Source organism: Delphinapterus leucas, chromosome 5, assembly GCF_059928025.1.
Source record: "Delphinapterus leucas isolate spDelLeu-1000000601 "Yukka" chromosome 5, BTC_Dleu_Yukka2, whole genome shotgun sequence".
NCBI lineage: Eukaryota > Metazoa > Chordata > Mammalia > Artiodactyla > Monodontidae > Delphinapterus > Delphinapterus leucas.
Window position 1 is genome coordinate 74906691 of NC_143133.1, and position 25719 is coordinate 74932409.

The window sequence follows — 25719 nt, forward strand, 5'->3', positions numbered from 1 at the left end:
TAAACTATATTGTGGCTGACTGCTTCAGGTTTGTTTAAGGTGCTAATACTCCCTCAGAGTTCACAGAACTACCAGGCTGCATTTAAAAGCAGATGTGAAAATCAATTAGACCTCATAAATTTAGACTTCCTCAAGTACCTGGAAATTTTAACAAATAATACATTTTATATAGAATGATCAAAACAGAAAGTAATCACAAGGTAGAGAAATATGATAGAGGGAAAAAAAGCTCACTAGATTAGATACCAGGGCATTTCAGCTCTGATATTAACTAGCATGTAACTTTCAACACATGAATTAGAAACTTTAGGTGTCAGCATCCTAATTTCAAAAGTATGGGTGGGATTTAAATTATTTCTAATGTCCTCTCTCCCTCTAAATTCATGAAATACATGATCACTGTCATAACTGTATTATTCCCTTCACCCAGCCCACCAAATGCACAACTATACCCATTGCTTCTTTCTGTAAACGTAAAACCATTTCTTCAATTTCATCTTTTGGCTCTTCTTTTGGAGGAAGAATGCCAAAATCTCTTAAAATTTCATTCCATTCTGTATCTTCATTTGGATCCTATATAAAAAAAATAAAAAATCTATTAGCACAGCTGTGCATTTTAATATTTGTAAAATCGATTTCCAACCATGTAATTGTTCATGAACTCTACAGGTAAACTAGAAAATTAGTTTCAAAGAACAGAACAAAATGGCCTACTTTTTTCCCTTTTCCCATTTCCGTAATGCAACTACATACTTTGATAAAAAGAATACATCCTCTACCCTCAAAGTTACACTGAGATGTTTAATAAAAAACAAATCTGAAAAACATATATCAAATGTTAATGAAGAAACTTGTAAGTCAAGGAAAATTCTCTGAAGACTATAATAGGCAAAACCAATTCACATCATGCAAAATACTGTTTTCTTTTTCTACATAAGCATTGAAGACCTCAAGGTGGACTTGCTTCTCTTCAGCTATATAGCTTCATGAAATTCTTACTCCCAAGTTAAATCTTAGAAGAGGTTAGGAATCGTTTCATAGTTCAATTTTTGTCTAACCATAATTTCTTTCTTTGAAACTTAATCTTGTTTTCCATGTTACTTAGGCTTTGATGTTTTATTTGCTGCTCTTCCTGAAATTGTCTGTCATATATCAACTATATTGTCTTTCTAGTCTGCTGTCCCTTTTCTCTGAGGTTTTCAGAGAAAAGGAGAACTTAATTATATACATGAGTAAATACTGCTGCAAACAAAGTAAAGGATAGCCTTGAATGAGCTCCACCTCTGGGTATTCACATCCTGCATAATCCCCTCTCCTTGATTATGGGTGGGAATCATGGTATGCTTCTAATCAGTAGAATATGGCAAAGGTAAAGGAATATAATTTCTTTGATTTCATTCCGTAAGATCGTAATTTCCATCTTGCCAGCATTCTCTCACACTTGCTGGCTTTGATAAAGCAAGCTGCCATACTGTGAGGTCCCCCATGGAGAGAACTATGTGACAAGGAAAATGTAGTCAACAGTCAGCTAGACACTGAGATCCTCAGTCAAATAGCTCCAAAAGAACTGAATTCTGCCAACTACCATGTAAATAAACTTAGAAGGGGACCCTTCAGATGTACTCTGTTGTACCTTCAGATTCAACCCCAGCTCTAGCTGACACTTTAATTGCAACCTTGTTGGAGACTCAGATGGCCCAGCTAAGCAATGCCTGGATCCTTGACCCATAAAAACTCTGAGATAATAAATGTGTTATTTTAAGTCACCAAGTTTGTGGTGATTTGTTATGCAACAATGGATAACTAATACAAGTATCATCTTATTTCTCCTCTTCATCCTATTCTTTGGGCAAAGTTTTGGTTTTTTATTCACACTGGTCTCTCTATCCACAAAATCTTCTGATCTCCATTCTTTCTATATGTCTTAAAACAATTAAGTCACCATCAGCAGGAGTTCTGCACTTGGTAATGGCAGACTAGGTAATTTGGATCAAGCCTCTTACTGAGAACAGCTAGTAAAACTGGACAAAATAGATGAGAATTAATTTGAAGGCACTGAAGAATCAACAAAGCAGTGAAGAGAATTATGGTAAGAAAATCCTGGATGAGAAGTAGACCCAGAGAAAGAAGCTCTATGTTTGGGTCCATTCCCCTTCAATCAACTACCAATTCTGAAAGAGGCCAAGAGGCTGAGAAATTGAATAAAGGTGCACAGATTCGAGCATAGTGACCAAAGACAGAAATCAGTAAGAAAATGATAACTAGGAGATCATCATATATTTGGAATTTTTAAAAAATTCTAAATGACCAAAGGGTCAAAGAAGAAATCGCAATGGAAATTTAAAAGCATTAGGAATTGAATGATCATAAGGCCACGTATCAAAAATATGTGGGTTGCAACGAGAGCAGTTCATGAAAGGAATTTTACACCCTGAATTTAACATATTAGAAAATGGAAAAGGCTTACAAATTAATATATAAGCATCCAACCTAAAAAGCTGGGAAAGAACATCAAAATAAACCAAAGGTAGAAGGAAGGAAATAATAAAGATGAAAACAGAAATTAATGAAATAAGAATTGAATATATAATAGACTGGCTTAACAAGACCAAAAATTGGGTCTTAGAAGAAGACTAATAAAATAAACACTTGCCAAGACTGATAAAGAAAAAAAGTGAGAAGACATCACCAGTATTAAAAATGAAAAAGGGGAACTCCTGACAGATAATACAAATATTTAAAAAGAGAAGCCTCTCTATTGTGTTTTGCTCATATTTTTTTCTACTTTAAGGTGAAAGCTTAGATCAAACTATAAACCTTTTTTTTTCTTTTCAAGCACACACAGAATTTTATTTTTAGAGTCTTTTTTTTAATTAAAATTTTTTTTAACATCTTTATTGGAGTTCTTTTCTAATTATAACCACTTAAAGCTACAAATATTCCTTTAACAAATTATTTAGCTGCATCCTACAAGTTTTGGTATGCTGTATTTTTATTAGTATTCAGTTAAAAATATTTCTAATCTTATGATTTTTTGCTGACATTTTTATTTGGAAGGATACTGCTTAATTTTCAAATATTTTGGACTTTTCTAGGTATCTTATTAATAATTTCTAAGTTACTTCTGCATGGTCGGAAAACATACTTTAAGGTTTTGATTTTTTGAAATGCATGTACTTGTTTTATGACCCAGCATATGGCATATCTTAGTGAATGTTCTACATAGTGTGAAAAGAATGTGTATTTTGCCACTGATGGGCTTTTTTCTCCACAAATCAATAGATTTTTGACAGATTTGTTCAGATCTTCTACTCTGCGATTTCTGTATCTAGTTGTTCTATCAATTACTAGGAGGGGTGTTAAAATCTCTAGTTATGATTGTGGATTTGTCTACTTCTCCATCAGTTTTTGCTTTATGTGTTTGAAGCTTGATTATGCAAATCATCAGCTATATTTATGATATTTTCATGATGAATTTCTCCTATCGTTATAAAATGTTCCTTTTTATTTCTAGTAGTAATCCTCATCTTGATGTCTATTTTGTTTGTTACTAATATAGTTTATACCCCTTATTCCTAAGTACTGTTTAAATAACATGTCTTTTTCAATCCTTTTACTTTAACCCATCTGTTTCTTTGTATTTAAAGTGTGTCTCTTTTAGCAATATGTAACTATGTATTGCTTTTTAAACTATTCTGATAATCTCTACTTTTTAATTTAAGTGTTTACTCCATTTACACTTACTATAATTGTCTTTTTAATTTTTATTGGAGTATAGTTGCTTTACAGTTTTGTGTTAGTTTCTGCTGTACAGCAAATTAATATAATTGTTAATATTAGATGTAGAGCTACTATTTTCCTGTTTTTAATTAGTATTGTTTGCTTTATTGTTCCTCTGTTCCTTTTTTGCCTTCTTTCGGTTAATTAAATATTTTCTAGAATTATGTTCTTTGCAACTGGCCTTTTAGGTATACATCTTTGCATTATTGCTTTAATAATTGTTCTAGAAATTATAATGGTATCTTTAACATATTACAGTTAGTATTGTAGTATTTTACATAAAATATGGGAACCTCACTTAGTTCCATTTACCACTATCCCATCCTTTGCCTTACTGCTGTTATATATATTAACATTTACAATATATTTGAAACCCTATAATACAATTGTACAATTTCTACCCTAAACAATTATAATGTCTTTTAAGAAAATTGAGAATAAATATATTTAGTTTTTAGAATTTACCCACATATTTATCATTTAAGGTGCTCTTCACACTTACTTTTAGATCAAGTTTTCCACCTGATGTAATTTCCTTTCAGTCTGAAGAAACTTCTTTGCATTTCTTACCCTTCAGGTCTGTGGAACCTAATTCTCTCAGTTTTCATATTTCTGAAAATGTCTATTTTTTCCCAGTTTTTTTGATGGATAGTTTAGCTGGATATAGAATTTTGGTTTGAAAGTTTTCCCTCCAGGATTTAAAGCATTTTAAAAAGTCTTCTGGCCTCCAATGTTTCTGATGAGAAGTCAGCTGTCAATCATATTGCTGTTCTCCTGTATATACAAAACATACACACCTTTACATTATGTCTTTTCTCTGGATGTTTTCAAGATTTTATCTTTTGATTTCAGAAGTGTGTCTATGTGCTTGGTGTGGTTTTATTTGTATTTACCCTCTTTGGAGTTCCCAGAACTTCTTAGATTGTTAAGTTTATGTCTTCCCTCAAACTCTGGACAATTTTATCCATCATCTCTTTAATTTTTTCCTGCCCCCCCACCCCATCCTTCCTCTCATTCTAGGATTTTTTTTTTTTTTTCTGGTATGCAGGCCTCTCACTGTTGTGGCCTCTCCCGTTGTGGAGCACAGGCTCCGGATGCGCAGGCTCAGCAGCCATGGCTGACGGGCCTAGCTGCTCCGCGGCATGTGGGAACTTCCCAGACCAGGGCATGAACCCGTGTCCCCTGCATCGGCTGGCAGACTCTCAACCACTGCGCCACCAGGGAAGCCCCCCTTCTAGGATTTTTGACAGGATGTTACATGTATGTTAACCATGTATTACAGTTAGATGTATGTTAACCAATTTAACAATGTCCCTTCAGTTCACTGAATCTCTATTCACTTTTAATATTTTTCTCTCTGTTCTTAAAGTTGGACACTTTCTACTGATGAATCCAAGTTCCCTGACTCTTCTGCCATCAGCAATCTGCTGTAAAGCCCATTCAGTGAATTTTTTATTTCAGTTGTTGATCTTTTCAGTTCAAGAATTTCCATTTGGAGAGACGAGGGAAAGATGGCGGAAGAGTAAGACATGGAGATCACCTTCCTCCCCACAGATACACCAGAAATATATCTACACGTGGAACAACTCCTACAGAACACCCACTGAACGCTGGCAGAAGATCTCAGACCTCCCAAAAGGCAAGAAAGTCCCCACGTACCTGGGTAGGGGAAAAGAAAAAAGAATAAACAGAGACAAAAGGATAGGGACGGGACCTGCACCAGTGGGAGGGAGCTGTGAAGAAGGAAACGTTTCCACACACTAGGAAGCCCTTTCACGGTTGGAGACTGCGGGTGGCAGAGCGGGAAAGCTTCAGCGCCGCGGAGGAGAGCACAGCAACAGGGGTGCAGAGGGAAAAGCGGAGAGATTCCCGCACAGAGGGTCAGGGCCGACAGGCACTCACCAGCCCGAGAGGCTTGTCTGCTCACCCACCGGGGCGGGCGGGTCTGGGAGCTGAGGCTCGGGCTTTGGTCGGAGCGCAGGGAGAGGACTGGGGTTAGCCGTGTGAACACAGCCTGCAGGGGGTTAGTGCGCCACGGCTGGCCGGGAGGGAGTCCAGGGAAAAGTCTGGACCTGCTGAAAAGGCAAGAGACTTTTTCTTCCCTCTTTGTTTCCTGGTGCGCGAGGAGAGGGGATTAAGAGCACTGCTTAAAGGAGCTCCAGAGACGGGTGCGAGCCGTGGCTAAAAGTGCGGATCCCAGAGACGGGCATGAGATGCTAAGGCTGCTGCTGCTGCCGCCACCAAGAAGCCTGTGTGCGAGCACAGGTCACTATCCACAGCCCTCTTCCAGGGAACCTGTGCACCCGGCCACTGCCAGGGTCCCGGGATCCAGAGACAAGTTCCCCGGGAAAACGCACAGCGCACCGCAGGCTGGTGCAATGTCATGCTGGCCTCTGCCGCCGCAGGCCCGCCCAGCACTCCGTACCCCTCCCTCCCCCTGGCATGAGTGAGCCACAGCCCCCGAATCAACGGCTCCTTTAACCCCGTCCTGTCTGAGCGAAGAACAGACGCCCTCCGGCGACCTACACACAGAGGCAGGGCCAAATCCAAAGCTGAGCCCCTGGTAGCTGTGAGAACAAAGAAGAGAAAGGGAAATCTCTCCCACCAGCCTCAGAAGCAGCGGATTAAAGCTCCACAATCAACTTGATGTGCCCTGCATCTGTGGAATACCTGAATAGACAACGAATCACCCAAATTGAGGAGGTGGAGTTTGAGAGCAAGATTTATTATTTTCCCCTTTTCCTCTTTTTGTGAGAGATTTTGTCTGTATAGCTTTGCTTCCACCATTTGTCCAAGGGTTCTATCCGTCCTTTTTTTTTTTTCTTCTTTTAAAAAAAAATTTTTTTTCTTATTACTTTTTATTTTAATGACTTTATTTTATCTTCTTTCTTTCTTTCTTTCTTTCCTTCCCTCCTTCCTTCCTTCCTCCCTCCCTCCCTTCTTCCTTCCTTCCTTCCTTTCTACTTTTTCTCCCTTTTATTCTGAGCCGTGTGGATGAAAGGCTCTTAGTGCTGCAGCCAGGAGTCAGTGCTGTGCCTCTGATGTGGAGGAGACAACTTCAGGACACTGGCCACAAGAGACCTCCCAGCTCCACGTAATATCAAACAGCGAAAATCTCCCAGAGATCTCCATCTCAACACCAGCACCCAGCTTCACTCAACGACCAGCAAGCGACAGTGCTGGACACCCTACGCCAAACAACTAGCAAGACAGGAACACAACCCCACCCATTAGCAGAGAGGCTGCCTAAAATCATAATAAGGCCACAGACACCCCAAAACACACCACCAGACGTGGACCTGCCCACCAGAAAGACAAGATCCAGCCTCATCCACCAGAACACAGGCACCAGGCCCCTCCACCAGGAAGCCTACACAACCCACTGAACCAACTTTAGCCACTGGGGACAGACACCAAAATCAACGGGAACTATGAACCTGCAGCCTTCAAAAAGGAGACTCCAAACACAGTAAGATAAGCAAAATGAGAAGACAGAAAAACACACAGCAGATGAAGGAGCAAGATAAAAACCCACCAGACCTAACAAATGAAGAGGAAATAGGCAGTCTAGCTGAAAAAGAATTCAGAGTAATGATAGTAAAGATGATCCAAAATCTTGGAAATAGAATAGATAAAATGCAAGAAACATTTAACAAGGACTTAGAAGAACTAAAGAAGAAACAAGCAACGATGAACAACAAAATAAATGAAATTAAAAATACTCTAGATGGGATCAATAGCAGAATAACTGAGGAGGAAGAACGGATAAGTGACCTGGAAGATAAAATAGTGGAAATAACTACTGCAGAGCAGAATAAAGAAAAAAGAATGAAAAAAAATGAGGACAGTCTCAGAGACCTCTGGGACAACATTAATTGCACCAACATTCGAATTATAGGGGTTTCAGAAGAAGAAGAGCAAAAGAAAGGGACTGAGAAAATATTTGAAGGGATTATAGTTCAAAACTTCCCTAATATGGGAACGGAAATAGTTAATCAAGTCCAGGAAGCACAGAGAGTCCCATACAGGATAAATCCAAGGAGAAACATGCCAAGACACATATTAATCAAACTGTCAAAAATTAAATACAAAGAAAACATATTAAAAGCAGCAAGAGAAAAACAAAAAATAACACACAAGGGAATCCCCATAAGGTTAACAGCTGATCTTTCAGCAGAAACTCTGCAAGCCAGAAGGGACTGGCAGGACATATTTAAAGTGATGAAGGAGAAAAACCTGCAACCAAGATTACTCTACCCAGCAAGGATCTCATTCAGATTTGATGGAGAAATTAAAACCTTTACAGACAAGCAAAAGCTGAGAGAGTTTAGCACCACCAAACCAGCTTTACAACAAATGCTAAAGGAACTTCCCTAGGCAAGAAACACAAGAGAAGGGAAAGACCTACAATGACGAACCCAAAACAATTAAGAAAATGGGAATAGGAACATACATATCGATAATTACCTTAAATGTAAATGGACTAAAAGCTCCCACCAAAAGACACAGATTGGCTGAATGGATACAAAAACAAGACCCATATATATGCTGTCTATAAGAGACCCACTTCAGACCTAGGGACACATACAGACTGAAAGTAAGGGGATGGAAAAAGATATTCCATGCAAATGGAAACCAAAAGAAAGCTGGAGTAGCAATTCTCATATCAGACAAAATAGACTTTAAAATAGAGACTATTACAAGAGACAAAGAAGGACACTACATAATGATCAAGGGATCGATCCAAGAAGAAGATATAACAATTTAATTATTTATGCACCCAACACAGGAGAACCTTAATACATAAGGCAAATACTAACACCCATAAAAGGGGAAATGGACAGTAACACATTCATAGTAGGGTATTTTAACACCCCACTTTCACCCATGGACAGATCATCCAAAATGAAAATAAATAAGGAAACACAAGCTTTAAATGATACATTAAACAAGATGGACTTAATTGATATTTATAGGACACTCCATCCAAAAACAACAGAATACACATTTTTCTCAAGTGCTCATGGAACATTCTCCAGGATAGATCATATCTTGGGTTACAAATCAATCCTTGGTAAATTTAAGAAAATTGAAATTGTATCAAGTATCTTTTCTGACCACAACGCTATGAGACTAGATGTCAATTACAGGAAAAGATCTGTAAAAAATACAAACACATGGAAGCTAAACAATACACTACTTAATAACGCAGTGATCACTGAAGAAATCAAAGAGCAAATCAAAAAATACCTACAAACAAATAATAATGGAGACATGACGACCCAAAACCTATGGGATGCAGCAAAAGCAGTTCTAAGAGGGAAGTTTATAGCAATACAATCCTACCTTAAGAAACAGGAAACATCTCGAATAAACAACCTAACCTTGCGCCTAAAGCAATTAGAGAAAGAAGAACAAAAAAACCCAAAGTTAGCAGAAGGAAAGAAATCATAAAGATCAGATCACAAATAAATGAAAAAGAAATGAAGGAAATGATAGCAAAGATGAATAAAACTAAAAGCTGGTTCTTTGAGAAGATAAACAAAATTGATAAACCATTAGCCAGACTCATCAAGAAAAAAAGGGAGAAGACTCAAATCAATGGAATTAGAAATGAAAAAGGAGAAGTAACAACTGACGCTGCAGAAATACAAAAGATCATGAGAGATTACTACAAGCAACTCTATGTCAATAAAATGGACAACCTGGAAGAAATGGACAAATTCTTAGAAATGCACAACCTGCCAAGACTGAATCAGGAAGAAATAGAAAATATGAACAGACCAATCAAAAGCACTGAAATTGAAACTGTGATTAAAAATCTTCCAACAAACAAAAGCCCAGGGCCAGACGGCTTCACAGGCGAATTCTATCAAACATTTAGAGAAGAGCTAACACCTATCCTTCTCAAACTCTTCCAAAATATAGCAGAGGGAAGAACACTCCCCAATTCATTCTACGAGGCCACCATCACCCTGATACCAAAACCAGACAAGGATGTCACAAAGAAAGGAAACTACAGGCCAATATCACTGATGAACACAGATGCAAAAATCCTCAACAAAATACTAGCAAAGAGAATCCAACAGCACATTAAAAGGATCATACACCATGATCAAGTGGGGTTTATTCCAGGAATGCAAGGATTCTTCAATATACGCAAGTCAATCAACGTGATACACCATATTAACAAACTGAAGGAGAAAAACCATATGATCATCTCAATAGATGCTGAGAAATCTTTCAACAAAATTCAACACCCATTTATAATAAAAACCCTGCAGAAAGTAGGCACGGAGGGAACTTTCCTCAACATAATAAAGGCCATATATGACAAACCCACAGCCAACATCATCCTCAATGGTGAAAAACTGAAAGCATTTCCACTAAGATCAGGAACAAGACAAGGTTGCCCACTCTCACCACTCTTATTCAGCATAGTTTTGGAAGTTTTAGCCACAGCAATCAGAGAAGAAAAGGAAATAAAAGGAATCCAAATAGGAAAAGAAGAAGTAAAGCTGTCACTGTTTGCAGATGACATGATACTATACGTGGAGAATCCTAAATATGCTACCAAAAAACTACTAGAGCTAATCAATGAATTTGGTAAAGTAGCAGGATACAAAATTAATGCACAGTAATCTCTGGCATTCCTATACACTAATGATGAAAAATCTGAAAGTGAAATCAAGAAAACACTCCCATTTACCACTGCAAGAAAAAGAATAAAATATCTAGGAATAAACCTACCTAAGGAGACAAAAGACCTGCATGCAGAAAATTATAAGACACTGATGAAAGAAATTAAAGATGATACAAATAGATGGAGAGATATACCATGTTCTTGGATTGGAAGAATCAACATTGTGAAAATGACTCTACTACCCAAAGCAATCTACAGATGCAATGCAATCCCTATCAAACTACCACTGGCAGTTTTCACAGAACTAGAACAAAAAATTTCACAATTTGTATGGAAACACAAAAGACCCCGAATAGCCAAAGCAATCTTGAGAACAAAAAACAGAGCTGGAGGAATCAGGCTCCCTGACTTCAGACTATACTACAAAGCTACAGTAATCAAGACAGTATGGTACTGGCACAGAAACAGAAATATAGATCAATGGAAAAGGATAGAAAGCCCAGAGATAAACCCACGCACATATGGTCACCTTATCTTTGATAAAGGAGGCAGGAATGGACAGTGGAGAAAGGACAGCCTCTTCAATAAGTGGTGCTGGGAAAACTGGACACGTACATGTAAAAGTATGAGATTAGATCAATCCTTGACACCATACACAAAAATAAGCCCAAAATGGATTTAAGACCTAAATGTAAGGCCAGAAACTATCAAACTCTTAGAGGAAAACATAGGCAGAACACTCTATGACATAAATGACCACAAGATCCTTTTTGACCCACCTCCTAGAGAAATGGAAATAAAAACAAAAATAAATAAATGGGACCTAATGAAACTTCAAAGCTTTTGCACAGCAAAGGAAACCATAAACAAGACCAAAAGACAACCCTCAGAATGGGAGAAAATATTTGCAAATGAAGCAACTGACAAATCTCCAAACTGTATAAGCAGGTCATGCAGCTCAATAACACAAAAACAAACAACCCATTCCAAAAATGGGCAGAAGACCTAAATAGACATTTCTCCAAAGAAGATATACAGAATGCCAACAAACACATGAAAGAATGCTCAACATCATTAATCATTAGAGAAATGCAAATCAAAACTACAATGAGATATCATCTCACACCAGTCAGAATGGCCATCATCAAAAAACCTAGAAACAATAAATGCTGGAGAGGGTGTGGAGAAAAGGGAACACTCTTGCACTGCTGGTGGGAATGTGAATTGGTTCAGCCACTATGGAGAACAGTATGGAGGTTCCTTAAAAAACTGCAAATAAAACTACCATATGACCCAGCAATCCCACTACTGGGAATATACCCTGAGAAAACCATAGTTCAAAAAGAGTCATGTACCAAAATGTTCATTGCAGCTCTATTTACAATAGCCCAGAGATGGAAACAACCTAAGTGTCTATCATCGGATGAATGGATAAAGAAGATGTGGCACATATATACAATGGAATATTACTCAGCCATAAAAAGAAACGAAATTGAGTTATTTGTAGTGAGGTGGATGGACCTAGAGTCTGTCATACAGAGTGAAGTAAGTCATAAAGAGAAAGACAAATACCGTATGCTAGCACATATATATGGAATATACGGGAAAAAATGTCATGAAGAACCTAGGGGTAATACAGGAATAAAGACACAGACCTACTAGAAACATAGGGACATAGGGACTAGAGACATACATAGGGACATATATACACTACCAAACGTAAAATAGATAGCTAGTGGGAAGCAGCCACATAGCACAGGGAGATCAGCTCAGTGCTTTGTGACCACCTAGAGGGGTGGGACAGGGAGGGTGGGAGGGAGGGAGACGCAAGAGGGAAGCGATATGGGAACATATGTATATGTATAACTGATTCACTTTGTTATAAAGCAGACACTAACACACCATTGTAAAGCAATTATACTCCAATAAAGATGTAAAAAAAAAAGAATTTCCATTTGTTTTATTACTGTTTCTATTTCTCTGTTATGATTCTCCAACTGTTAATTCATTTTCCTTTAAGTCCTTGAATATATTTATAATAGCTGCTTTAAATTCTTCATTTGCTAATATCAACATCTGGATAGTGTCAGGATTTGTTTCCATTGGTTGCTTTGCTTTTGAATACGAGTCACATTTTGAATATGGCTTTTCATTCTTTTTCTTTTTGCTTATATAATTTTTATTGCATACTAGACATTCAGGATGATACATCATAGAAATTTATGATTTTTTTATGTTCCTCTAAAGTATGTTGATTTTCATACTTGAAGGCAGTTAACTTCGTTGGACTCAAACATCAAACTACCTCAGTTGAAATGGGCAGCAGCCAAAACCTCAGATCAGTTTAGTTCTTTGACCTTCTAATGGTTGCTTTTTGCCAGGCACCTTGGGACCTCCTATATATATATGGAGTTTGGCTGACAAATAAGGATTTGTGTGGATTTTATATGCAGAATTTAAGGATCATCCCTTCTGTGTTTATTTCCTTTCTGAGACTTCCTCACGATTCTCCCACCACTCTACCAGCCCAGGAATTTGCCCTCCAACATCTCTATTAAAATGGAAGTTTTCTGCTACCCCATGCCATATGATTGTAAAACGCCCTCAACTATATCTAATCTTCTTTTAAACTATTGTGATAATTTTAAAATATATTCACAAATTCTTTCATGCACCTTTTTGAGAGTTGAAGCTTAACCCACTTCCATTGAGTATACGCTGAACCTGCTGTCTCACTTCTAATAAACTGAAAATATGATAGAAGTGACACTACGTGATTTCTAAGACCAAGCCACAAAAGGCACTGCTGCTGCTTTTTCCTCTCAGTCTCTCTCATCACTTGCTCTGGGGGGAAACCAGTTGCCGTGTTTTGAGGACACTCAAGCAGCCTGTGTTAGTCTGCTTGGGATGCCATAACAGAATATCACAGACCAGGTGACTTAAATAGAAATTTATTTTCTCACAATTCTGGAGGCTGGAAGTCTAAGATCAAGGTGCCAGCAGGGTTGCTACTGGTGAGAACTCTTCTCCTAGTTTGCAGGAGGCCACCTTCTTGTTGTGTGCTCACATAGCCTTTCCTCTGTGTGTGTGCAAAGAGAGAGAGCATGCTCTAGTGTCTCTTCCTCTTCTTATAAGGACACTGATCCTATCAGCAACATTTTGTAGTTTTCAGTGTACAAGTCTTTTGCCTCCCTGTTTATGTTTATTCCTGAGTATTTTATTCTTTTTGATGCAATTATACATGGAATTGTCTTCTTAATTTCCTTTCTTATTATTCATTGTAGTGTATAGAAATGTCTTCATCAAATTTTATGGTCACTTTTTACAGTCTCCTATGCTTTGAAGATAATTTCAATTTGGTCTTTCGTTTTTTTAAACATAATAAGCATAGTTATTTTATACCTGTTTCTGATCATTCAGATAACTGAAGTCTCTGCAAGTCTGTTTTTGTTGGTTCATACTCATAGTGCCCTGTTCCCTTGTGCCCTGTTCCCTTGTACCCTGTTCCCTTGTGCCCTGTTCCCTTGGTTGCTTTTGACTGATTTCTGCTTGATGTCCTTGAAAACTTATCTCCATGAATTCTAACATAAAGATGTCTTCCTGCACGAGGATTTGCTATTTCTTCCAGGTATTTACGAGCACTACAGTATATAACTAATTTATATCACATTCACAGTTTGAAGTTTGTTGGATCACCCAGACAATATGCCTTAGGTTGCAATCTATGTGAGAGCTCTCTTGAGCCACACCTTCTTGGGGATAGGTTGTACTGCTTTTCTTTTTCTCCCCTGCTCCACTAGGCATCAAGATGACCTTCCCTGAATTCCTCTAGACATGGGTTTATATCTGGTTCACACTCCTATTAGTTTCCCATGCTTTCATGGACCATACCCTTTGATTCCTCGTCACCCTGTGATTACACCCAGGAACGAACTGCAGATTGCTAAGATGGCCTTGTGGTAAAACTGGCTTTAAAGCTCTGGAAATCCATTCACCTGCTTTTCCACTTTCCCTTTGATTTTGGTCTCATCGTTTACTATCACGTTATCTCTGATGCTTTTAAGGAGATAGGTTTTACATTCTAGCCAGCATTTTTACTTGTATTCAGCAGGAGAGTTGGTCCAAATAACTGAGCCCTCTATTATCAGAAAATCCAGCAGTCACCTTTTTAAAAAACCCTCCCTGCACTTTGCACCCCCTACCACCCTATCTCTCTTTTCTCCTTCCTACTCAGACTTCATAAAATAATTGTCTATATATGCTGTAACCACTTCCACCTCCCATTCACTCTTCAACCTACTCCAAATTTGGCTTCTACCTCCAACACCCCTTTCAAAACTGTTCTAAGGTCACCAATGAGCTCCATATTGTTATTTTCAATGGATTTTCATTGTATTTGATCTCTAAGGCAGAACTGGGGAGAGTGTGTCATTCTCTTCTTGTTAAAACACTCTTTCTTGATATTCATGATATCACATACTTATGGTTTTATTCATACCTCTCCGTGACTGCTCTTCCTTAACTGATCTAGGAGTTAGTTGCAATGGGAGTTAATAGTAAATGCTCTATACTCTGATCTTCCCTTCACTTTTAAAAATTATCTATGAAATTGTAATAAGAGAAGTAGAAATAGGCACCGCAATCTATTTGATAAAGGTATTATGGCATTTATCATGACACAGTTATATCTGACTCTCTTATTCCCCCACAGTAAGCTCTTTTAGAACAAGTCCACAACTACACATAAGCACTGAATAAACTGGCTATTGAATAAATCAATGAATAAATAAATGAACAAAGATTAATATGCTGTCGTCTCTACTCTCAGTTACATTTCAGCCTATTTCTTGAAGAGCAGACAAAAATCAGGACAAATTTGCAATGTTTTTACATAGGGAATAAAACGCACTTGCTAGGAATCTATTATTAACACAAAAGGAATATCCTTTAAAATTATATGTAATTTGTGTTCAAAATATCCTAATAAATTATACAGCATAAACGATTTCCAAAATTAAATATGTAAAACTAGAAAAATCACAGTGGTTTTAATCTGGGATAGCAGGTGGGAAGAAGCTTTTCTGAAGTTGGAAATGAGAATTTTACTCTGATTAAAAAAAGGAAATAAAAGCACAGCCTTCTGCTTAATAATGCAGCTTTAGATAGAGGAGCAACCTTCTTACGAATTAATGGAAGTTTAACAGAGTTTTTGTGATCAGGTAGGAGAAACTCCAGGGACAGCTGGTTTTTCTCAAGACATATGCGACTTATTAGGGTTTCCTCTCTGACCTTTTTAAAATGTAGTGGGGCAGGATACTTAAATTTAATTACACTTGGGCTAAAGCTGATGGTCTATTTCTTAAGTCAGAAATAGCGCAGCAGTAAGATTTCCAGGATATAGGTGTGAAACGCAATCCAAAGGCTTTCTCCAGCGACAAACGGAAGTCTTTCTTGAGTGTTGAAAAAACGGCGTTCTCCTAGAGGTAATTTGAATTTCTCTCCAATCGTGACAGAGACGCAAGCTGAAAACAAATGTTAGAACCTAACCCCTGTAGGCCGCCCTCCCCATCTTGCTCAGCCTCAGGCCCAGCCAGGGACCCCGCCGGGGTGTCCAGGCTCGCCGTAGGCCGCGACTCCCACCTGCATGGTGTTCCGCCTCGCCCCTCACACGCCGGTGTCGTCTAACTCCTGGCGGGGACTCCTGGCTCCGACGTCCCCTCGAAGCCACAGGGGAGCCCGCCGAGGTCCTAGCTGTTCCCACTGCCCACGGGGAGGGAGACGGGAGAACAAGGGCCTCTGACGCACGTGCGCCTGGCGCAGCTCTGTTGCCAGGCAACGCGGAGGCGTGGCCTAGGAGGTGGCTGTGGGTACTGACGCACCTGGTCTTGGGCATTTATCCGAAGCAGCGCCTCTTCCGTTCATGATACTGGTGCCGGCATTCCTCCCACCCTTCCCTCCACCACCTCCAAAATCACGCGTTGTTTCCGTGCCTCCGGCACCGTTCAATCCCTGAGTCCTGTCTTCATGGAGAAGTAACAAAATCCTGGGGAGAGAACTCTTCAGAGTAGAAGTTCTTAACGTGGAACCCATAGCCTATATTTGGATGGACTTCAGGGGGTGCCTAGCCCCACCCCTCGATGCACACATAATTGTGTTGTATGTGTAAATTTTGAGGGGTATTTAAGGACCAGAGCTTTCATCAGATTCTCAAATGGCTCTCTGCCGCCACCTTAAAAACCCATTGCTTTAGGAGACAGAAGCTCAGACTTTAGGTAGGAAACCTAGGCAGTTTGGTTCCTTGGTGTTTAGATGAAGGGAAGGGTGTTTACTGGGAGCTGCCAGGAACGTGAGGAAAACATATGATGTTATTGCCAAATAAGGTTATACCCATGGTCACAAAGATGCGAAAAGATTTGGAAAAGAAGAAAAAGTGTTTTTAGTGACAGTTTTAAACTTGGGCTCAGCATTGGACTACTCGGTCTGTAGTGCCCAGTTAATACAAATCGTACACTCCTAATAGCCTATGTGTTTTGTTTTGTGTGTAAAATATTAATATTAAATATAAAATATTTTAAAACATCACACTATTTTTGTAACCATGTTTTTTCTTTTTCTCATTCCCCTCCTCCTCCTCTCCCCTCCCCCCCTTCTCCCTCATTCCCCTTCTACTCCTCCTCTTTCTTCTTCTTCTCCTTCTTCTTTTTAATAGTAGGGGAGCCCCCCAAAATGTAAGCAGCCCAAGTCTCTCTAGATTACTGACAGGCCCTGGGAGCTGCTGCTTGAATTAGCAGTCAACTCCCTTTCTTATTTTGACAATCTAAAACCCAGGCTAGTTGAATTACTGTGCATAGCACTAGCTAACACTGCCTATGCATTTAGAGCTTTAGAGCCCTTTTGTTACAGAATTAAGTCCTATGGACCCTGCTCAGCCCCTAGCTGGGCAATGGCTCTCTGCCTTGGAGGGGGGAGGGTTCTTTTTCCATTCACATTCGAGCAGCCAAATAACGAAGCCAAAGCTGAGATCAACGCAGCACAAGCTTTATTCAGTGGCCAAAGAATGGAGAAGCAGGAACTAAGTTCACAGATCTACTTCTTGCCCACGTGTCCAGAGGGCTTTAATTTTAAAGAGTAAAGACAAAGGGAGGAGGAGTGAGGTTAATGATGGGGAGGCATATACATTAGTCTACTGGGGAAGAGGCAGCGTTTTTTCCAAGGGAATGGAGTGCCACCCTTTTTTATCCTTTTTTGGTCCTTAATATCCAGTCTTGGCCACCAGTAGGTGTGTCATTTAATATGCAAATGTAGTAAAATCAGCATATAATGAGATTCAGGGTCTGTTGGAGGTCAGATCTGTCACCATCTTGGTCCTAGCTGGATCCATCTGGTTTTTGTTTGTTTGTTTGTAGTTTCCTTTTTTATTTCTGGACCCTTTAAAGATTTATGTTAACTCTTGCTAAAAGTGGGGGTTGGCAGGTTTTGAGCAAAGACCCGGAGCAGCTCTGGCAACATTCTCTGTCTCAAGTCCGCACCTCATCTAGGCAATTCATTTTTTAAAGAAGATACTTTTTGTTCTCTTCTGCTCCTTCTTTCTCATGTTCTTCACGTGGGTTGACAAGAAGTGAAATTCAGGGACTCTGTTAGAAAAAGGCATAATTTAAGCTATAATCAGGGGTCATCATTAGTAAGACAAAGGCTTGTTAGGTACTCTGAACAATGTAAGAACTAATCCTATCCACACAGAGAGCCAGCCTTCTCTAATCAGCCAGCAACCGGCTGGTAGAGTAGGCGGTTATCCAAGAGGCCAGGTCAGAAGGGAAAATCCAGGGGAATCTGAAGGGAAAACCCAGGGGAACCTGAAGGGAGAGAATCTCAACATCCATATGAGGTTAATTGTGCCCACTAGACACTGATTTGATGTAAAAAGTTCACCCACTGTGTTCATGATTCTCTACCAGTAAGACTGCATTCTTTTTGGACAAGGCTGGTTGCCTTTCAGATGCTGCAAGGTGAAACAACTAGATAACTAAGAACCTACTGTATAGCATAGGGAGCTCTACTCAATACTCTGTAATGACCTATATGGGGTAAGAATCTAAAAGAGAGTGGGTATATGTATATGTATAACTGACTCACTTTGCTGTACAGCAGAAACTAACACAACATTGTAAATCAACTATATTCCAATAAAAAAAAAAGATAAACTTAATACTACTACTTGGTAGGAAAAGCTGGCCTCTTGTTATGTTAGTAGCAATAAGACATCTATTTTACAGTGTATATATCAGAACTTGTTTATTGGAATATTGGATGGATCATGGCCAAATCTTCCAACTAGTATAGTTTTAGTTGGTATTCATGTTCTAAGATTGTTAGCTATTTGGCATTCTGGTATTTTGTAAGAGCTGGTGATTTTGTCACTGAAGAAATCCAAGTAGAATAAACTAAAATCGCTCATTAAAACTCAGCTCTACTAACTGCCTTTAATAAAAATATCAAAAGAGCATTGTATATGAGGATCATCAACAGCCTCAAGGATCTAAGGAACATAATTATTCACAGCTTTATTACACACTATCTATCATTACAACACTAAGAAAAAATATTTTAAGATGCTTTTTAAATTTTCAACAAATTAAACATTTCAATCTCAGTCGACTTTTACTGAGAATGCTTGCAACACAGGGATTCTCAAACATGTTAAACTTAGCAAGGGTTGTTTTTCAGAAGAAAAACAATGTCAGTACGTCTTGTATTCCATAGCGTTGTTTCTGCAGAAAACAGTTGGCATCCTGTTAAAAAAAAATTGAATTTAGACTCAAGTATAAGTGGGTATATGAATGTATGTATATAATGAGCATATATACAAGTCTATGTACACTTCCTTTATATATAGACATTTCTATAAATATTTCGTCATGTATGATAAAATTGACACCTGAGGTATTTCTCAGCTATACTTCAATCTGCAGATTTTTAATTATCATTTAATCTCTCTCTGATGAAATGCTTATTCTGTATGCCAGTATTTTCCAAAGTTTTACAAAAATTATTTAACTGTATAAAAGTAGTTTCCTAAAGCTCATTGATGCCAATAAGATTTATGAATATGTTGCATTTATTCCTCATGGATTTGTGACTAAATCATCCTATTTTATATCTAACCATAGTCTAAATAAATATAAGTCACCAGGACAGAGTAAGATCTCAGATAATCAGATGAGAAAAACAAAGAAAAATTATTACTGAAGTGTTTCTCTATTGACAAGATAAAATGAAATCCTGAGTGAATTAGTATATGTGGGCCCTAATCTTGGAAACAATCCAAATAAAGCTATTTTTCTCAGTTTCAGAGAGAACTTTTTGCTAACTTGATCAAATCATGGATTAAGTTCCATTTCACATTTATGAGCACTCTAACACTTAGTGTTAAAATCAGACATTTTTTCCATTTAGTATTAAACTATTTTTTGTTCACATTTTATAAAATGCCTCAACATTTGTAATATTATAAAATACAGTTCTTTTCCATTAACTTTTTGTTCTTAGTTCCTTGAAACAAGAAAAATTAGGAATATGATTGTTCATATTCTTTTTTTTAAATAAATTTATTTATTTATTTTTGGCTGCGTTGGGTCTCTGTTGCTGCACACGGGCTTTCTCTAGTTGTGGCGAGCAGGGGCTACTCTTCGTTGTGGTGCACGGGCTTTTCATTGCAGTGGCTTCTCTTATTGCAGAGCACGGGCTCTAGGCACGCGGGCTTCAGTAGTTGTGGCATGCAGGCTTCAGTAGTTGTGGCTCACGGGCTGTAGAGCACAGGCTCAGTAATTGTGGCTCACGGGCTTAGCTGCTCTGCAGCATGTGGGATCTTATTGGACCAGGGCTCGAACCCGTGTCCCCTGCAATGGCAGGCGGATTCTTAACCACTGAGCCACCAGTGAAGCCCTGCTCATATTCTTGATGTGAACATAACAAGCCTTTGTTGAAACATAAGTTAATACCAAATATAGTTTAAAAATTCAAGTTCATAATTATGCCCCATGAGAACATAAAATTTTTTCTTCACTTTTCCAATATTTGTATCTTTTATTACTTTCTTGTCTGAGTTGGCTAATGCATAAGAACTATATGAAATAAAAGAGAACAGAGCATCCTTGTTTTGTTTCTGATGTTAATAGAAATACTCTAAAATGTTTTACTATCAAGCCTTCTACTGACTTTGTTTCAGACCATTATATAAATATTGTTAATAAAGATTCATCTCTTTCTACAGGATCTTCTTTGAAAACATTAGAAATTGACATGGAACTTCACTGAAAGCATCTACAGGCATACCTCAGAGATACTGCAGGTTCAGTTCCAGTGAATATCTCAATAAAGCAAGTCATACAAATTTTTTAGTCTCCTGGTGCATATAAAAGTTATGTTTACACTATACAATAGTTTATTAAGTGCACAGTAGCTTTATGTCTAAAAAGACCAATGCACATACCTCAATTTAAAAATACTTTACTGCTAAAAATAGCTAACCATCAACTGAGCCCTCAGAGATTCATAATCTCTTTGCTGGTGGAGGGTCTTGCCTAGATGTTAATGGCTGCTGAGGGATCAGGGTATTAGTCGCTGAAGGCTGGGGTGACTGTGACAATTTCTTAAAATAAGACAACAATGAAGTCTGCCACATTGATTGACTCTTCCTTTCAGGGACAATTTCTCTGATAGCATGCAATGCTGTTTGATGGCATTTTACTCATAGTAAAACTTCTTTCAAAATTGGAGTCAATCCTCTCAAACCTGCTGCTGCTGCTGCTGCTTTGTTTTTCTTTTTGGCTGCACCGAGCGGCGTGCAGGATCTTAGTCCCCCACCAGGGATCGGACCCGCACTCCCTGCAGTGAAAGTGTGGAGTCTTAACCACTGGACCGTCAGGGAAGTCCCCCTGCTGCTGCTTTATCAACTAAGTTTATGTAATATTCTAAATCCCTGTCATTGAAATTGTTGTCATTTCAACAATTTTTACAGCATCTTCACTGGTGTAGATTCCGTCTCAAGAAACCACTTTCTTTGCTCAGCCATAAGAAGCAACTGCTCATCTGTTAAAGTTTTATCATGAGATTATAGCAATTCAGGCTCCGCTTCTAATTCGAGTTCTCTTGCTATTTCTACCACATCTGTTGTTACTTCCTCCACTGAAGTCTTGAACCCTCAAAGTCATCCATGAGGTTTAGAATCAGCTCTTCCAAACTCCTGTTATTTTAACCTCTTCCTATGAATCAAAAATATTCTTAACGGTATCTAGAATGATGAACCCTTTCCGAAAGGTTTTCAATTTATTATACTTTGCCTAGATCCACTGGAGGAATCACTATCTATGGTAGCTATCACCTTACACAATGCATTTCTTAAATAATAAGACTTGAAGGAATTATTCCTTGATCCATGGGATGTTGTGTTAGGAGGCTTGAAAACAATCTCACTGTACATCTCCATCAGAGTGCCTGGATGATCAGATGCATTGTCAATGAGCAGTAATATTTTGAAAGGAATCTTTTTTTCTGAGCCGTAAGTCTCGATACTGGACTTAAAATAGTCAATAAACTTTGTTGCATAAGATATGCTGTCATCTAGCTTTTGTTTTTCCATTTTTAGAGCACAGGCAGAGTAGATTCAACATAATTCTTAAGGGCCCTAGGGTTTTCTGAATGGTAAGTGAGCACTGGCTTCAACTTACAGTCACCAGCTGCGCTAGCTCCTAACAAGAGTCAGCTTGTCCTTCAAAACTTTGAAACCAGGCAGTGACTTCTCTCTAGCTTTGGAAGTCCTAGATGGCATCTTCTTTCAATAGAAGGTGGTTTTGTCTACATTGAAAATCTGTTGTTCAGTGTAGCCACCTTCATTAATTATCTTAGCTAGATCTTCTGGATTTTGCTACAGCTTCTACATTAGCATTTACTGCTTCAACTTGAACTTTTACGCTACGAAGACAGCTTCTTTCCGTGAATCTCATGAAACCACCTCTACTAGCTTCAAACTTTTCTTCTGCAGCTTCCTCAGCTCTCTCAGCCTTCACAGAATTGAAGAGAGTTAGGACCTTGCTCTGGATTAGGCTTTGGCTCAAGGGAACATTGTGGCTGGTTTGATCTTTTATCCAGACCACTGAAATGTTCTCCATATCAGCAATAAGGCTACTTCAATTTCTTATTCACGTATTCACTGGAGTAGCGCTTTTAATTTCCTTCAAGAACTTTTTCTTTGCATTCACAACTTGGCTGTTTGGCACAAGGGGCCTAGCTTTTGGCCTATCTCGGCTTTTGACATGCCTTCCTCACTAAGCGTAATCATTTCTAGCTTTCAATTTAAAATGAGACGTGTAACTCTTCCTTTTACTTGAGACCTTAGAGGCCATTGTAGGATTATTAATTGGCCTAATTTAAATATTTTTGTGTCTCAGGGAATAGGGAGGCCTGACGAGAGGGAGAGTGACCGTGGAATGGCTGGTCAGTGGAGCAGTCAGAACACACATATTTATCAATTAAGTTTGCCATCTTACATGGGCGTGGATCATGGCACCCCAAAACAATTTCAATCGTAATGTCAAAGATCACTGATCACAGATCACCATAACGAATATAATGATAATGAAAAAGTTTGAAATATTTTAAGAATTACCAAAATGAGACATAAAACACGAAATGAGCAAATGCTTTTGGAAAAAACAACACTGATAGAACTGCTCAACACAGGGTTGTCACAAACCTTCAAATTGTAAAAAACATAATATCTGTGAGGCACAATAAAGCAAAGTGCAATAAAATGGAGGTATGCCTGTACTGAGTTGATTGTATAATTTTTCTTTTAATGGTGAAAATATTTTCATAGACTTCCTGATATTGAACCATCTTAGTTGCTGGAATGAACTTCACTTCATGGGGTCATATAATTCTTTCAGTGTATTGCTGAATACTATTTACTAATATTTCTTTTAAATGTTTGCATTGATATTTATAAACAGGATTGACCTACAGCTTCCTTTCTTATGCTAACTTTGTAAGGTTTTGGTATTAGTATTTGCTGACTTCATAAAAATATTTTGAAATTTTTCTTCCTTCTCTGAGCTGGAAAAATCCGAAATTCCTTGTCCTAGTACTCTTGAGGGGAGAGTTTCTAGATAACGTTCTCGATTTTTTTTCCAAGCCCATCAGTATGCTTAGATTTTTTTTTCTTTTTTCTGAGGTCAATTTTGGTAACGTCTACTGTATTGTATATTCTCCATTTTATCTAGGTTTTCAAACTGATAGGCACAGAGATTTGAAAAGAACTCTTATGATTCCCATTTCTTCTGTATCTGTTTTAATTTCCCTCTTTTCATTTGTATTTTTGTACATTTATGGTTTCTTCTTTTCATTGATTAGGCTAGGAAAATTAGGATAGCTTATTTCATTTTTTATAAAGAATAAGATTTTGATAAGAATAAGATTTTTGGTTTATTTACCAATTGTTGTATTTTACTATTTTATAAGTAATTAATTTCATCTTTCATTTTATAATTTTCTTCCTCTGCTTTCCTGAGGTTCACCTTGTTGTTCTTTTTAACTTAATGACAAATTCCTAATTCACTCACTTTTTCTTGCTTGATAGTGTTTAAAGCCTTAAATTTTCCACTAAATATGGTTTTGTCAGAGTCCCATAAGTTTTTAACGTGTAGTGTTTTCATGATCTTCATTTTCTAGATATTGTATAATTTTGGTGTTATCTTCTTTAGTTGGAAATAACGTGTTTTGATTTTCGTTTCTATGAGAAAATATTAAGAATTTTATATTCTTAAGCTAAATATGTATGTATTAAAGGGTTGAGATAAATTATATGAATGAAATATTTGCAAAAATATGTTCAGCGTAGAATCTGCACTGAGGATTACATAAAGTTAGTAGAATATAGTTTTATTTCTGTGGTGTAAATTTATCAATGTGCATTTGCATTTAATTTTAAAATTCATAGCCTAATAAGATATTAAGATTAACATTTATTAAATGTGTAGGGCCATTCAATAGCTACTAAGTGTCTACTGTATCTCCAGCATTGAGGTGGAAACTCTGGGAGTCCCAAAGTAGAAGTCATGCTTTCATGTCTTTCCACATTTTCTTAGTTCTCTGGAAATGGTAAATCACAGCTCTTATAAAGAGTCTTTGAATATAGGTCATTTGGAAGTCAGAAATGCATCCAGTCTGTAAGTTATGGCCCACTATTGTGGACACTGATTACCAAAATAAGAACATGATCCCTGACACATTCTACTTGCACAGTAAATGATGATTAGGTCAGTGTCTGCAAAACTGATGACAACTATTGTGACATAGTGTGAGGAACGCATGACATGGGCAAAGCAAATCTGGCCCTAAAATACTAGCATTTTACATCATATGAAGTCCTCACAGCCTCTATATTTGCAGTATTTATATAGAATATTAATGTACACATGCAATCAAATAACAGAAATAAACTGAGCATAGGTTAACTTGTGAAGATCTGAAAATGATGGAAATTTTCAAACTGGGTTGAATTGTGATGCACATACCATTTTAAATGTAACCTTCTGACCTTCTTCCATTGCGTGGCTGGAAAACAATAAGTGAGAAACAAATCAATGTAACTAAGGAGAGAAGTTAATTTTCATAGAAAGCAGCCTAATGATCTCGTTGAGTGGTATTATTTCTTCCTTATCTATATCTGTTATTTTCCTCCTTCTTTCAGTCCATTCTCCTCCAATTTATTGTTAGAATTAGTTTCCAAAATGCAAATCTTACCATGCAGCTCTCCTTAGACTTTATAATAAAGTTGTAATTCCTTAGCTAAATATTTCATTGGCTAATATTTCTTTAGCTAAATATTTCATTAGAACTTAAGGAGTAATACATCTTTCAGACACCCATTTCCTACATGAAATGTTATGGAACTAAACTGTGAAATAGGTGAATGTCATTTGGGGTATTTACAAACATGAGTAGTGGATTAGAGAAGAGATCAGAGATGCCACGATATTAAGGCAATAAGGTGGCGACAGAAGTGAATCTCAGACTGTAACACTTGCTGTCAAATATCTTTAGATAAACTACAAAACTTAATTAAAACTTATGAGTTAATGTAAAGAAATGCACAGTGAAAGCATTTTTCAATGTTGATTGATTTTTTTAAAAATATAGTATGTGCATACCCTGAATAAAAAGAATCCTCTACTTTGGTCTGTAATAGGACCTTGGAATTCTTCCTGGAAGAGAAAATGAGGGCATTACAAATCAAACAA

At 37.8% G+C, this 25719-nt stretch overlaps 2 protein-coding genes across 3 annotated transcripts in view; both read right to left on the bottom strand.

The window, feature by feature from the left end:
• Nucleotides 1-16635, bottom strand: part of PDCL2 (phosducin like 2) — a 51552-nt gene extending 34917 nt beyond the window's left edge. Inside the window, exons 1-2 of the mRNA XM_089911948.1 lie at nt 16064-16635; nt 453-4554 (exon numbers count right to left, since the gene is read on the bottom strand). Coding sequence (XP_089768074.1) covers nt 453-483 — 31 coding nt within the window. The 5' untranslated portion in view covers nt 484-4554; nt 16064-16635. The remainder of the gene's footprint in view (nt 1-452; nt 4555-16063) is intronic.
• A 649-nt stretch (nt 16636-17284) lies between these two features.
• NMU (neuromedin U) overlaps nt 17285-25719 on the bottom strand; it is a 30560-nt gene continuing 22125 nt past the window's right edge. The window contains exons 6-9 of one of the 2 annotated variants that reach the window (XM_022563906.3): nt 25630-25683; nt 24994-25033; nt 19168-19212; nt 17285-18057 (exon numbers count right to left, since the gene is read on the bottom strand). In XM_022563906.3, coding sequence (XP_022419614.1) covers nt 24998-25033; nt 25630-25683 — 90 coding nt within the window. In that variant the 3' untranslated portion in view covers nt 17285-18057; nt 19168-19212; nt 24994-24997. The remainder of the gene's footprint in view (nt 18058-19167; nt 19213-24993; nt 25034-25629; nt 25684-25719) is intronic. The other variant, XM_022563915.3, reaches the window with a different exon arrangement.